At 39.0% G+C, this 12459-nt stretch overlaps 1 protein-coding gene across 1 annotated transcript; it reads left to right on the top strand.

Moving 5' to 3' along the window:
- Nucleotides 1-313: 313 nt before the first annotated feature.
- LOC145860849 (uncharacterized) lies at nucleotides 314-1409 on the top strand. The gene has a single exon (XM_082961529.1). The coding sequence runs from the start codon at nucleotides 366-368 to the stop codon at nucleotides 1041-1043; it is 678 nt and encodes a 225-aa protein (XP_082817655.1). The 5' UTR covers nucleotides 314-365; the 3' UTR covers nucleotides 1044-1409.
- Nucleotides 1410-12459: the final 11050 nt, after the last annotated feature.

Genomic DNA, 12459 nt, shown 5'->3' with positions numbered 1-12459 from the left:
CATACACGGCAGAAACAAAGAAAACCACCAACATAGAAAAAGAAACCTAGAACGCCCACCCATGTCACACCCTGGCCTAACCAAAAATAGAGAACAAAAAACCCTCTCTATGGCTAGGGCGTTACAGTACCCCCCCCCCCCCCCCCCCCCAAAAGGTGCGGACTCCGGCCGCAAAACCCTCATACAGAAACCGAAAGTCTATGAGTAGATCACTCTCAGAAAAACATGTGGTTTATTGATCAATGCCCTGTGGGCGGGGTTTCAGATGCTAGACCTAGCAACACTGCTCATTTTAAAGCAAGAGACTGATCGAGTTTCTAGAAACTCCTACTCACTTCTTTGCTACGGACACCTGCTCTGCAATCATGCTGGACAAGGAGTTAGTTTGTGAAGCGCTATCCGCACTCTTAGGGAAGTGTATAAAGCATGGAATCAATCCAAATATATCTCTTCTCGACTATCACCACAGATTCTTCTTAGCACATCATTATTGTGATGTTGAAGAAGAGTTCTTCATAGATGTAGAAGAGTTCTTTGACCATCGGTTTGACTACGACTTCACCAATATGACTACATCGCCCCGGTGCATGAGGGGAGATGAGCCATACCACCGTCCATTGGGGTGGTACCGAATGGCTGTGAAGGTTCTGGATAAATACCCGGATCGGAATTGGCTGGGCCCAACTGGATGGAGAAGTGAGTCTGCACCGGGTGAGTGGCCTGTCTCCTTCCATGGAACCAGTGAAGATGGAGCCAAAGGCATCATCAGCTTTCACTACGAAGCGGGGAAAAGGAAGCTGTACGGGAGAGGAATCTACTCAACCCCAGTTTTACGGAGTTTTTCCACTACTTTTAAATCAAAGAAGAATGAGAAAAGCTACAGAGTGGTAATGCAGAACAGGATCAATCCAAAGGAGAGAGAGAAATGTAAAAAGAATGAATACTGGCTAGTTCGTGTTCCAGAAAATACATCGAAGGAGGAAGAGAAGAGAATAGTGGAACGCTCCATTCGTCCATACGGCATCCTGATTCAAGAGGTGTAATAGGATTCTGAGGAAGATTAATGGATCTGTTATGACGAACATTACAAGGCAACCCCTGCGCTCACTTTGAGTTAAATGTCTCAGCATCATTTTTTATTTTTATTTAACTAGGCAAGTCAGTTAAGAACAAATTGTTATTTACAATGACGGCCTAGGAACAGTGGGTTAACTTCCTTGTTCAGGGGCAGAACGACAGATGTTGTCAGCTCGGGGATACCTGCCGCCCCTGATAATCCTGATTTTATTTTAAGTAATACGATTTGAATAATCTAATGTTTACTCAAATCATGAATTTTTTTATTATTATTTTCAGTACCTATGAATAGATTTAAAACACTATGAAATAAAGTTTCACCAAATTCTCAACCTGTGACACGCCTTAAATTCCACACCAACCTCATATTAAATTCGTCCATATATGTGCATAATGTATTTCAGCAGATTTCGTGTGTTTTGTGCATTTTTGTGTGGTTTCATTCGTGAGATATTTAATTTAAAGACCCTTGCTCCCTTCTGTCTCAACGTAGACTTTGATCTGATTCTTGTGATTCTTGTGATTTTGCTATTGTATATGTTTGTAGGCCGATGTAGCCAAATTGTATCTATGATCGTATGCTATCCATTTATGTTTATTGTATGCTATTTTAATTAACTAATGATACAGCCCGACAGCCGAATGATATCAGGCACCTGTGTGTGTCCTTTGATACTATATACACGAGTCACCTCGCAGTGTTTGTCATTATACCCTTATGAAGACAGCTTGTCTGTCGAAACGTTGGATATTAGGTTATTCAATTATTGCATCTGAGCTCCTAGAGTGTGCGGCTCTCCTTTAATTTTTCAAGGGCAGCTCTAACCAACATCTCCAATCTCGTCTCATTGATTGAACTCCAGGTTATCTGACTCATGACTCCAATTAGCTTATGGAGAAGTCATTAGCCTTGGGGTTCACATACTTTTTCCAACCTACACTGTGAATGTTTAAATTATGTATTCAATATAGACAAGAAAAATACAATAATTTGTGTGCTATTAGTTTAAGCACACTGTGTTTGTATATTATTGTGACTTAGAGGAAGATCAGATCACATGTTTTGACCAATTTATACAGAAATCCAGGTAATTCCAAAGGGTTCACATATGTTTTCTTGCAACTGTACAATATACAGCCTAACTGGAAGCATTAGGCAGCATGATTTGTGTCAGTGTGCGTGAGTGTCTTTCTCTGTTTTCTTGCTACCTTGACCGAAACGCAAGTAGACAGAGAGACTCATCAATCTCAGTTAAAGCATCCGAGCGAACGAAACAGCGCCCCTCATTACGTATAGACCATGTATCTGATTATGTCTGGACCAAAAGTATATGGCATGTCATACAATTTCTGATCAGACAGCATCAGAGACGTGGGCTACATATAACAAAAGAGAGGGACGCTGTTTTGCTTGCTATTTTCAGCATAGAGGAAGAGGCGAAGTGAGAGGGCTCAATTTCGCCAAAATTTGTTCTGAATAAACCAATGCGTTTCTATGGGCATAATATGCAGACCTGAGCTTGTCACCTGCATTTCCGCCTTTGGGACGACCCGCATTGTTAGGGCGGAGACATGAGCATCTCATTATTATATGCATAACTCTGGTTTCAGCCATTTGCGAATTAGAAATGACATTTGGCACGTGGAAAAGTGCACTGTTCGAATGCTGGCTTCCCCTAAAGTAAATTGTTGTTTTGCCAAAATTATATAATCACCCCTATCTAACTAAAATAATTCAAAATACAAACTACTTATCTTTCTTCATAATATCATAAGGTGAATGCACCAACTTGTAAGTCGCTCTGGATAAGAGCGTCTGCTAAATGATGTAAATGTAAATATGAATTTGATAGAGCGTGTGCACCTCCTGTATTGGTACAATGTTGCACTTCACTAGATACAGCTAGTTCAAGTCAAGACAGATAGAAAGGGAGGCAGACCAGCTGAGTCGAGATTAATGCGATTGAAAGAACCTGATTTTTCATCAGGATATTTTCTACAGTTTTTATTTGTTGACCTTAGGCCTTTGTATTTTACATAGTTGACGATGTAAGTTATAGGCCTATTGCGGCATTGGCCTATAGGCTATCTATGAGTTCCATGCACTAATTTATTTAGCCGCAAATGGATCACAGTGTATCAATGTGTCCACATTGCAAAGGCTGGTACTCTTACATTAGTTTAATTCTAATTCAGATTTTTATGATTAAACACGTGGCCATCATTTTGAGAAACAAAAACGTTATTATTGAAAGAAATTGTTCGATGAAATGTGTATTTAAAAATAATCATAACTGTCACTCAGATCGATAGAAACGCTAAATAAATTGTATGCTTCTCCAAACTTGAAACTCAACAGCTGCCTATGGTCTTTATTATAACACCCATTAACAACATTTGCAAGCGCGTGCACACAGGAGGTCCCGTGAAAAAAACTTGCCGCCTATAGAAATCAAATCCCCGAAATCACACGGCCAATCCGCCCATGCATGGAGCAATATCCTACACCTGGGAGCAGGCAAAAATAACGACGAAAGCCTTCAGCCAGGCCAAGTCAGGGCTGCTGACATTCACAATATTATTTTGTCTGTTTTTTTGTTACAAGCAAAATTGTAATAATTTTTCTTAAAAAAGGCGAAGGACATGGAAAATTCGATTGAGTTTAGCACCGCATTTTCAAATGAAAAAGCAGTTGAGTCACCAAGAGGTAGAACAGACATTGAAAACAAAAGGGAGAGAAACAGCCTTGTCGTAAAATTACAAATACAGTCATTCATCATGATTAAAATATGTCCTTATTTTTTAAGTTACTGCACTAAACATGTCAAATAGGCTATTTAAATGGCCCCTAGTAGATCTAGAAGAATCTGATGGTTGTTAGCACTATGGTTGGCTCAGTGGGGTGGGCATCATATTGGAGGTTGGTATTGACTGTAGTTATAATATTGTAATGCCTCTTTTTAAAGGAGCAGAACATACTGATGTTAGGTGAGGAAATCACTAATCTGTCAGTTTGAAGAGGTGAAGAAAGACCAAGAGATCTGTGTGCTTCAGGAGGAGCTGACAGAACTGACCATTTCTCATTATGAGGATGTGGTCAGAGATCAGGTAGGAAGTAGGAACTTCTCTGTACTGTATATTTCAGAGTTCAGTGAGTATTGTAGCTTATGTACTGAACATCAACGTGTGACCTTTGGTATAATGGGTATATAGACATATACTGATTACTACAGCAGTGCTATAACTTTAACAGTATCCCTCTATCTCTGACCCTAACTACAGTATAAAAGTGATCTAACTATAACAGTGTCTTCTATCCCTCTTTCCCTGACACTAACTACAGTATAAAAGTACTATAACTTTAACAGTGTCATCTATCCCTCTGCATTTGAACCGTAAAGGTTGACTAACATTTCAACTAAAACAAAATTAAAAAGAAACAAAAAAGAAGGTAAAACCTTGAAACTTCAGGTCACAAGACTGATACCAGAAACAACAGAGATCTAGAATTAGACTGTTGAAACTAAAACTGATACCAGAAACAACAGAGATCTAGAATTAGACTGTTGAAACTAAAACTGATACCAGAACCAACAGAGATCTAGAATTAGACTGTTGAAACTAAAACTGATACCAGAAACAACAGAGATCTAGAATTAGACTGTTGAAACTAAAACTGATACCAGAACCAACAGAGATCTAGAATTAGACTGTTGAAACTAAAACTGATACCAGAAACAACAGAGATCTAGAATTAGACTGTTGAAACTAAAACTGATACCAGAACCAACAGAGATCTAGAATTAGACTGTTGAAACTAAAACTGATACCAGAAACAACAGAGATCTAGAATTAGACTGTTGAAACTAAAACTGATACCAGAAACAACAGAGATCTAGAATTAGACTGTTGAAACTAAAACTGATACCAGAAACAACAGAGATCTAGAATTAGACTGTTGAAACTAAAACTGATACCAGAAACAACAGAGATCTAGAATTAGACTGTTGAAACTAAAACTGATACCAGAACCAACAGAGATCTAGAATTAGACTGTTGAAACTAAAACTGATACCAGAAACAACAGAGATCTAGAATTAGACTGTTGAAACTAAAACTGATACCAGAAACAACAGAGATCTAGAATTAGACTGTTGAAACTAAAACTGATACTAGAAACAACAGAGATCTAGAATTAGACTGTTGAAACTAAAACTGATACCAGAAACAACAGAGATCTAGAATTAGACTGTTGAAACTAAAACTGATACCAGAAACAACAGAGATCTAGAATTAGACTGTTGAAACTAAAACTGATACCAGAACCAACAGAGATCTAGAATTAGACTGTTGAAACTAAAACTGATACCAGAAACAACAGAGATCTAGAATTAGACTGTTGAAACTAAAACTGATACCAGAAACAACAGAGATCTAGAATTAGACTGTTGAAACTAAAACTGATACCAGAAACAACAGAGATCTAGAATTAGACTGTTGAAACTAAAACTGATACCAGAAACAACAGAGATCTAGAATTAGACTGTTGAAACTAAAACTGATACCAGAAACAACAGAGATCTAGAATTAGACTGTTGAAACTAAAACTGATACCAGAACCAACAGAGATCTAGAATTAGACTGTTGAAACTAAAACTGATACCAGAAACAACAGAGATCTAGAATTAGACTGTTGAAACTAAAACTGATACCAGAACCAACAGAGATCTAGAATTAGACTGTTGAAACTAAAACTGATACCAGAAACAACAGAGATCTAGAATTAGACTGTTGAAACTAAAACTGATACCAGAACCAACAGAGATCTAGAATTAGACTGTTGAAACTAAAACTGATACCAGAAACAACAGAGATCTAGAATTAGACTGTTGAAACTAAAACTGATACCAGAAACAACAGAGATCTAGAATTAGACTGTTGAAACTAAAACTGATACCAGAAACAACAGAGATCTAGAATTAGACTGTTGAAACTAAAACTGATACCAGAAACAACAGAGATCTAGAATTAGACTGTTGAAACTAAAACTGATACCAGAACCAACAGAGATCTAGAATTAGACTGTTGAAACTAAAACTGATACCAGAAACAACAGAGATCTAGAATTAGACTGTTGAAACTAAAACTGATACCAGAACCAACAGAGATCTAGAATTAGACTGTTGAAACTAAAACTGATACCAGAAACAACAGAGATCTAGAATTAGACTGTTGAAACTAAAACTGATACCAGAAACAACAGAGATCTAGAATTAGACTGTTGAAACTAAAACTGATACCAGAAACAACAGAGATCTAGAATTAGACTGTTGAAACTAAAACTGATACCAGAAACAACAGAGATCTAGAATTAGACTGTTGAAACTAAAACTGATACCAGAAACAACAGAGATCTAGAATTAGACTGTTGAAACTAAAACTGATACCAGAACCAACAGAGATCTAGAATTAGACTGTTGAAACTAAAACTGATACCAGAAACAACAGAGATCTAGAATTAGACTGTTGAAACTAAAACTGATACCAGAAACAACAGAGATCTAGAATTAGACTGTTGAAACTAAAACTGATACCAGAAACAACAGAGATCTAGAATTAGACTGTTGAAACTAAAACTGATACCAGAAACAACAGAGATCTAGAATTAGACTGTTGAAACTAAAACTGATACCAGAAACAACAGAGATCTAGAATTAGACTGTTGAAACTAAAACTGATACCAGAACCAACAGAGATCTAGAATTAGACTGTTGAAACTAAAACTGATACCAGAACCAACAGAGATCTAGAATTAGACTGTTGAAACTAAAACTGATACCAGAAACAACAGAGATCTAGAATTAGACTGTTGAAACTAAAACTGATACCAGAACCAACAGAGATCTAGAATTAGACTGTTGAAACTAAAACTGATACCAGAACCAACAGAGATCTAGAATTAGACTGTTGAAACTAAAACTGATACCAGAACCAACAGAGATCTAGAATTAGACTGTTGAAACTAAAACTGATACCAGAACCAACAGAGTTCTAGAATTAGACTGTTGAAACTAAAACTAATACCAGAACCAACAGAGATCTAGAATTAGACTGTTGAAACTAAAACTGATACCAGAAACAACAGAGATCTAGAATTAGACTGTTGAAACTAAAACTGATACCAGAAACAACAGAGATCTAGAATTAGACTGTTGAAACTAAAACTGATACCAGAACCAGCAGAGATCTAGAATTAGACTGTTCAAACTAAAACTGATACCAGAACCAGCAGAGCACAACACACATCTAGAATTAAATATAAAACCTGTCAAACTAAAATAAAACTAATGAAAAGACAAATGTATATAAAAAATAGTGAAAATGTGGCGCTGAAGTAACCTTCGTCATCTCACAGACTTTTCTGTGTTTCTTTATATTAAACGTGGAGTTGATAGTGTGTCTGTCAGAGGAGGTCAGGAATCGGAGGGAGGTGGAGAAGGAGGTGCAGGAAAAGAGCAGACATACAGCAGGATACAGCCAGGCTAGAAGAGGAGCTCCACAGGCTGAGAGATGCCAGCTCTGGGTGGGGTCCTGAACATGGAGGGTTCCTAGCCCTGTTGGACAGAGAAGCAACTCAATCTGAGACAGACACCAAGCCATACAGAATGAGGTTAACCCTTAGTTAACTTGGTCAGAGTTAGGAATTAATCATTTGTTAACATTTGAAATTGATATATAGGCTGCATGTAATGTTATCTTCTGAAATTTGACCTAAAACTAATCTAATCTTGCATGGTGAAAGAAAGAGGGGCCGAAGAGCAGGCTGCCTGCTGAGAATTCGTAGGCGATCGAATAAACCCCAACTTCCCTCCATTCTGCTCGCAAACGTGCAATCTTTTGAGAACAAAATTGACGAGCTACGCGGAAAATTAAACTACCAACGGGACATTAACCTCTATGGGACCGGCGGGACGACTTCGTCCCACCTACGTAACAGCCAGTTGAATCCTGTGGCGCGATTTTCAAAACCATTGAAATGCTATTACTTCAATTTCTCAAACATATGACTATTTTACAGCTATTTAACCTCTATGGGCTAGGTGGGACGCAAGCGTCCCACCCGTGGTGCACTCCATCAACAGCAGGTGCATTTCAAGAGCGGCAAATTTGAATCCAAATAAATGTCAAAATTCTAATTTTTCAAACATACAACTATTTTACACCCTTTGAAAGATAAACATCTCCTTAATCTAACCACGTTTTACGATTTCAAAAAGGTTTTACGGCGAAAGCATAAATTTAGAGTATGTTAGGACAGTACATTTACAAGAGTTGTGTGTAATGTTTTGTCAATTCAAAGACAGGGTCACCAAAACCATAAAACCAGCTAAAATGATGCACTAACCTTTTACAATCTCCATCAGATGACACTCCTAGGACATTATGTTAGACAATGCATGCATTTTTAGTTCTATCAAGTTCATATTTATATCCAAAAACAGCGTTTTACTATGGCATTGATGTTGAGGAAATCGTTTGCCTCCAATAACCGGCAGTCAAGTCAGCACCACAAATTAAATAATTAAAATTAGAAAACATTGGTAAAATATTATATTGTCATTTAAAGAATTATAGATTTACATCTCTTGAACGCAATCAACTTGCCAGATTTAAAAATAACCTTACTGGGAAATCACACTTTGCAATAATCTGAGCACTGCGCCCAGAAAAATACGCGTTGCGATACAGACTTGCCGTCATGTTGGGGAGATCTAAAATCGAAAATACTATGTAAATAATCCATTACCTTTGATTCTCTTCATCAGATGTCACTTTCAGGTATCACAGGTCCATAACGAATGTAGTTTTGTTCAAAAAAGCTCATCATTTATGTCCAAAAATCTCCGTCTTGTTAGCACATGATCTAAGCCCGCCGGACTTCACTTCATGAACGAGGGGAAAAAATATATTTACGTTCGTTCAAGCATGTCAAACGTTGTATAGCATAAATCATTAGGGCCTTTTTTAACCAGAACATGAATAATATTCAAGGTGGACGAATGCATTCTCTTTTATAACGTATTGGAACGAGGGTACCCAACATGAACTCGTGCGCCAGGTGTCTAATGGGCCATCATCGTTCCATGGCTCTTGTTCGGTCAGATCTCCCTCCAGAAGACTCAAAACACTTTGTAAAGGCTGGTGACATCTAGTGGAAGCAATAGGAAGTGCCAAAATATTCCTCAGCCCCTGTGTTTTTCAATGGCATAGGTTTAAAGGTAATACAACACATCAGGTATCCACTTCCTGTCAGAAAATGTCTCAGGGTTTTGCCTGCCAAATGAGTTCTGTTATACTCACAGACACCATTCAAACAGTTTTAGAAACTTCATGGTGTTTTCTATCCATATATAATAAGTATATGCATATTCTAGTTACTGGGTAGGATTAGTAACCAGATTAAATCGGGTACATTTTTTTTATCCAGCCGTGCAAATACTGCCCCCTAGCCCTAACAGGTTAAAGACAAGACTCTCGTTAATCTAACCACACTGTCCGATTTCAAAAAGGCTTTACAACGAAAGCAACACATTAGATTATGTCAGCAGAGTACCAAGCCAGAAATAATCAGACACCCATCTTTCAAGCTAGCATATAATGTCACAAAAACCCAGAAGACAGCTAAATGCAGCACTAACCTTTGATGATCTTCATCAGATGACAACCCTAGGACATTATGTTATACAATACATGCATGTTTTGTTCAATCAAGTTCATATTTATATCAAAAACCAGCTTTTTACATTAGCATGTGACGTTCAGAACTAGCAAATTCCCCGCAAACTTCCGGGGAATTCGCTAACAATTTACTAAATTACTCACGATAAACGTTCACAAAAAGCATAACAATTATTTTAAGAATTATAGATACAGAACTCCTCTATGCACTCGATATGTCCGATTTTAAAATAGCTTTTTGGTGAAAGCACATTTTGCAATATTCTAAGTACATAGCCCAGGCATCACGGGCTAGCTATTTAGACACCCGGCAAGTTTAGCACTCACCAATATCACATTTACTATTATAAAACTTTGATTACCTTTTGTTGTCTTCGTCAGAATGCACTCCCAGGACTGCTACTTCAATAACGAATGTTGGTTTGGTCCAAAATAATCCATCGTTATATCCGAATAGCGGTGTTTTGTTCGTGCGTCCCAGACACTATCTGAAATGGTAAATCAGGGTCGCGCTCATGGCGCAATTCGTGACAAAAAAAATCTAAATATTCCATTACCGTACTTCGAAGCATGTCAACCGCTGTTTAAAATCAATTTTTATGCCATTTTTCTCGTAAAAAAGCGATAATATTCCGACCGGGAATGTCCATTTAGCTAAACAGAGGAAAGTAAACAAAGCTTTCGGTCGACGCGGGCACGAGCCTGAGTCTGACAGTACTGTAACCAGCCACTACCCAAACGCGCTACTTTTTTTCAGCCAGAGCCTGCAAAGCCACGATTTAGCTTTTTACCGCCTTCTGAGACCCTATGGCAGCCGTAGGAAGTGTCTCGGGACAGCTAAGATCCTCACTCTTCAATAAACAGAGACAAGAAGAACGACACCTTGTCAAACAGGCCACTTCCTGCATGAAACCTTCTCAGTTTTTTGCCTGCCAAATGAGTTCTGTTATACTCACAGACACCATTCAAACAGTTTTAGAAACTTTAGGGTGTTTTCTATCCATATGTAATAAGTATATGCATATTCTAGTTACTGGGTAGGAGTGGTAACCAGATTAAAACGGGTACGTTTTTTATCCGGCGGTGTAAATACTGCCCCCTAGCCCTAACAGGTTAAAAACTGTAACATTTTATGCATCTCGGAGTCGTGGCTGAACAACGACAATATCAACATACAGCTGGCTGGTTATACGCTCCACCGGCAGGATAGAACAGCGGCGTCTGGTAAGACAAGAGGCGGCTTGCTATGTATTTTTGTAAATAACAGCTGGTGCACGATATCTAAGGAAGTCTCAAGCTATTGCTCGCCTGAGGTAGAGTTTCTCATGATAAGCTGTAGACCACACTATCTACCAAGAGAGTTTTCATCTGTATTTTTCGTAGCTGTGTACATACCACCACAGTCAGAGGCTGGCGCTAAGACAGCATTGAATGAGCTGTATTCTGCCATAAACAAACAAGAAAACGCTCACCCAGAGGCTGTGCTCCTATTAGCAAAATTTCTATCAACATGTTAAATGTGCAACCAGTGGCAAAGAAAACGCTGGACCACCTATACTCCACACACAGAGACGCATACAAAGCTCTCCCTCACTCTCCATTTGGCAAATATTACCATAATTCTATCCTCCTGATTCCTGCTTACAATCAAAAATTAAAGCAGGAGGCACCAGTGACTAGATCAATAAAAAAGTGGTCAGATGAAGCAGATGCTAAGCTACAGGAATGTTTTGCAAGTACAGACTGGAATATGTTTCCCGGGATTCCTCCGATGGCATTGAGGAGTACACCATATCAGTCATGGGCTTCATCAATAAGTGCATCGATGACGACGTCCCCACAGTGACCGAACGTACATACCCCAACCACAAGCCATTGATTACAGGCAGCGTCCACACTGAGCTAAAGGCTAGAGCTGCCGCTTTAAAGGAGCGGGACTCTAACCCGGAAGCTCATAAGAAATCGTTCTCTGCCAACTGACGAACCATCAAAAAGGCAAAGCATCATTACAGGACTAAGATCAATTGTACTACACCGGCTCTGACACTTGTCGGATGTGGCAGGGCTTGCAAACCATTACAGACTACAAAGGGAAGGAAAGCCGAGAGCTGCCCAGTGACATGAGCTAAACCACTTATATGCTCACAGACCAACTGGCATGTGTCTTCACTGACATTTTCAACCTCTCCCTGTCCGAGTCTGTAATACCAACATGTTTTAAGCAGACCACCATTGTGCCTGTGCCCAAGAACACTAAGGTAACCTACCTAAATGACTCCCAACCCATGGCACTCACGTCTGTAGCCATGAAGTGCTTTGAAAGGTTTGTCATGGCTCACATCAACAGCATCATCCCAGAAACCATAGACCCACTCCAATTTGCATACCACCCCAACAGATTCACAGATGATGCAATCTCTATTTCCCTCCACATTGCCCTTTCACACCTGGACAAAAGGAACACCTATGTGAGAATGTTATTCATTGACTACAGCTCAGCGTTCAACACCATAGTGCCCTCAAAGCTCATCAATAAGCTAAGGACCCTGGGACTAAACACCTCCCTCTGCAACTAGATCGGGCTGCCCCGAGGTGGTGAGGGTAGGATCTGCCACGCTGATCCTCAACACAGGGGCAACTCAG

This window comes from Salmo salar, chromosome 15 (assembly GCF_965601325.2).
Source record: "Salmo salar chromosome 15, fSalSal1, whole genome shotgun sequence".
In the NCBI taxonomy this organism is placed as follows: Eukaryota; Metazoa; Chordata; class Actinopteri; order Salmoniformes; family Salmonidae; genus Salmo; species Salmo salar.
Note: the sequence above shows the minus strand (reverse complement) of the source record. Positions and strands in the feature narration are given on the sequence as shown.